This window comes from Mesitornis unicolor, unplaced genomic scaffold (genome assembly GCF_000695765.1).
Source record: "Mesitornis unicolor isolate BGI_N332 unplaced genomic scaffold, ASM69576v1 scaffold47654, whole genome shotgun sequence".
NCBI classification, from domain to species: Eukaryota; Metazoa; Chordata; class Aves; order Mesitornithiformes; family Mesitornithidae; genus Mesitornis; species Mesitornis unicolor.
The window spans coordinates 15,073-16,793 of record NW_010178945.1 but is presented as its reverse complement, the minus strand read 5'-3'; the positions used below and the strand labels follow the sequence as shown (position 1 = coordinate 16,793).

Here is a 1,721-nt window from a genome sequence, read left to right as displayed (position 1 = left end):
AACCGAGCGATTCTGTGATTCTGTGAGATGTGTATCTGTGACTTTTACCCAGTCTCAAGACATAGAGAAGTGTGCCATTTAGCTTTCAGGAACATAGTTAATTTTTGCTATGGCCTCAAGACAACACAAAACATTCAGGATGTTAACGTAACAGAAGTATCTACCTTCCACTGTCCGTCACACAGTCTGTACAACTGAAGAGGAGATTCGCTGTCTTCCTGAAAAATCCACAGATCTCCCGTTTCCTCAAACGCAATGTCCCAAACCTTGTGTTTCAAAGAAATCTGCTGTCTGTAAACCACCTGGCGGGCAGTGGCATCAAGCTGAAAGACGTAGACTGTGGAGGCACTGTTGAGAGGAAAAACTTAATGACCATTATTACCAGATCCACCTACAGCCATCGCTGGTACAGCAAACTGCAAACACCCACTGTAATTCCAAACAGCGCCAAAGCAAAGTCATTAGGAATCACAAAAAATACCCTAGCACTTCAAGTGCAGTTTGCTTACATGATCTGAGGCAGAAGCTGTAAATTCCTAACAAGTCCAATGGCTTTCCAAGTGTTATATGAAAGAAAAAGCTGTCAATGCTGCCTTTTCTTTAAAAGCAAAGGTAGAACTGGGAATTTCATAAGAATTACTGAGGATTTGTATAAGGAGTGCTGCATCACAGCACACTGGTCTACAGCACTTCACTTGAAGGAATACATAGCTGAGGACCAGTCAAAATAAAACAGGAAAGGAATTACATGCCAAGGAGGGAGGAGGGAATGAGAGGGACAGGAAACCTTGACATGGTTGAAGAATAGGACTCATCTCCACCTCTCCCATCAGCACTCACTTCACTAACAGCCACCACCTCTATGTGCAGAGCTTCCCAACCTCCCTCAGACAAAACCCTCGTGTGCCAGGCAGGACACCCCAGTTCCTTCCTGAGGGGCCTTCCAGGTCCACCTGACAGCACTGTTTAGAAACACGGGGCTGCAGAGCTGGAACTAGAAGCCTGGTGCAGAGCACGACGCAGCCCCTGGGCTAAGAGACAGGGGCACAGCCCTCAGCTGACACAGCTTCCCCTTCCAAGGCCAGTTTGGATGCCCCTGCAGAAGGTATGATGGGAAGCAGCTGAGGTTCCCCACCCTGGCAAAGAGCAAGTCCACTGAGGGGAGACATTGCCAATTCCAGTGTACAGGAAGCTCTGGCAATCTCTCCCTTTCCTGTTGGCAAGCTTTTGTCAGGAAGAACAGCTTCCTTGGCAGGCTTAAGGTGCTGTGGAATAAGAGGAGAAGAGGGCTTGTCCATCCCCACAGGACATTTCCCCACCCGTTGGATTTTTAAGGTTGCTCAGTGCTTAGGCCCTTCAGCTCCAAAGCACTCTCTCCTTATGCAAAAATGTACATCTGAAGCCAAAAGCCAATGTAGCCTCTCCACCATTTTAAACTGAAGCCGCTCTGTGGTTTTAAACAGAATGGCCAAACCCATTCAGGAGCAGAACAAGGTAACTGAAGCTTGGCTGCTCCATCACCACAGCACCCTGATCAAAATGGGACCCAAAACACATGGGTCAGTGATTTAGGGAGACTCCTGAGCACTGAATAGGGCTCTCGTACATCCTAGTCTTGCCTTTCCTCCCATGAGGGAAAGGCATCACAAAGTCTGCAAAATTTAACCAAGCCGGGTTACCCTTGCACTCGGACCAAGCATAACAGTAAGGACTCAGAGGCT

The 1,721-nt window shown here is 47.9% G+C and overlaps 1 protein-coding gene across 1 annotated transcript in view; it reads right to left on the bottom strand.

The window, feature by feature from the left end:
• Window positions 1–164: 164 nt before the first annotated feature.
• WDR4 (WD repeat domain 4) overlaps window positions 165–1,721 on the bottom strand; it is a gene marked incomplete at both ends in the record, with an annotated part of 16,118 nt that continues 14,561 nt past the window's right edge. Inside the window, one exon of the mRNA XM_010182609.1 lies at window positions 165–348. Within this exon, the coding sequence (XP_010180911.1) occupies window positions 165–348 (184 nt within the window). The remainder of the gene's footprint in view (window positions 349–1,721) is intronic.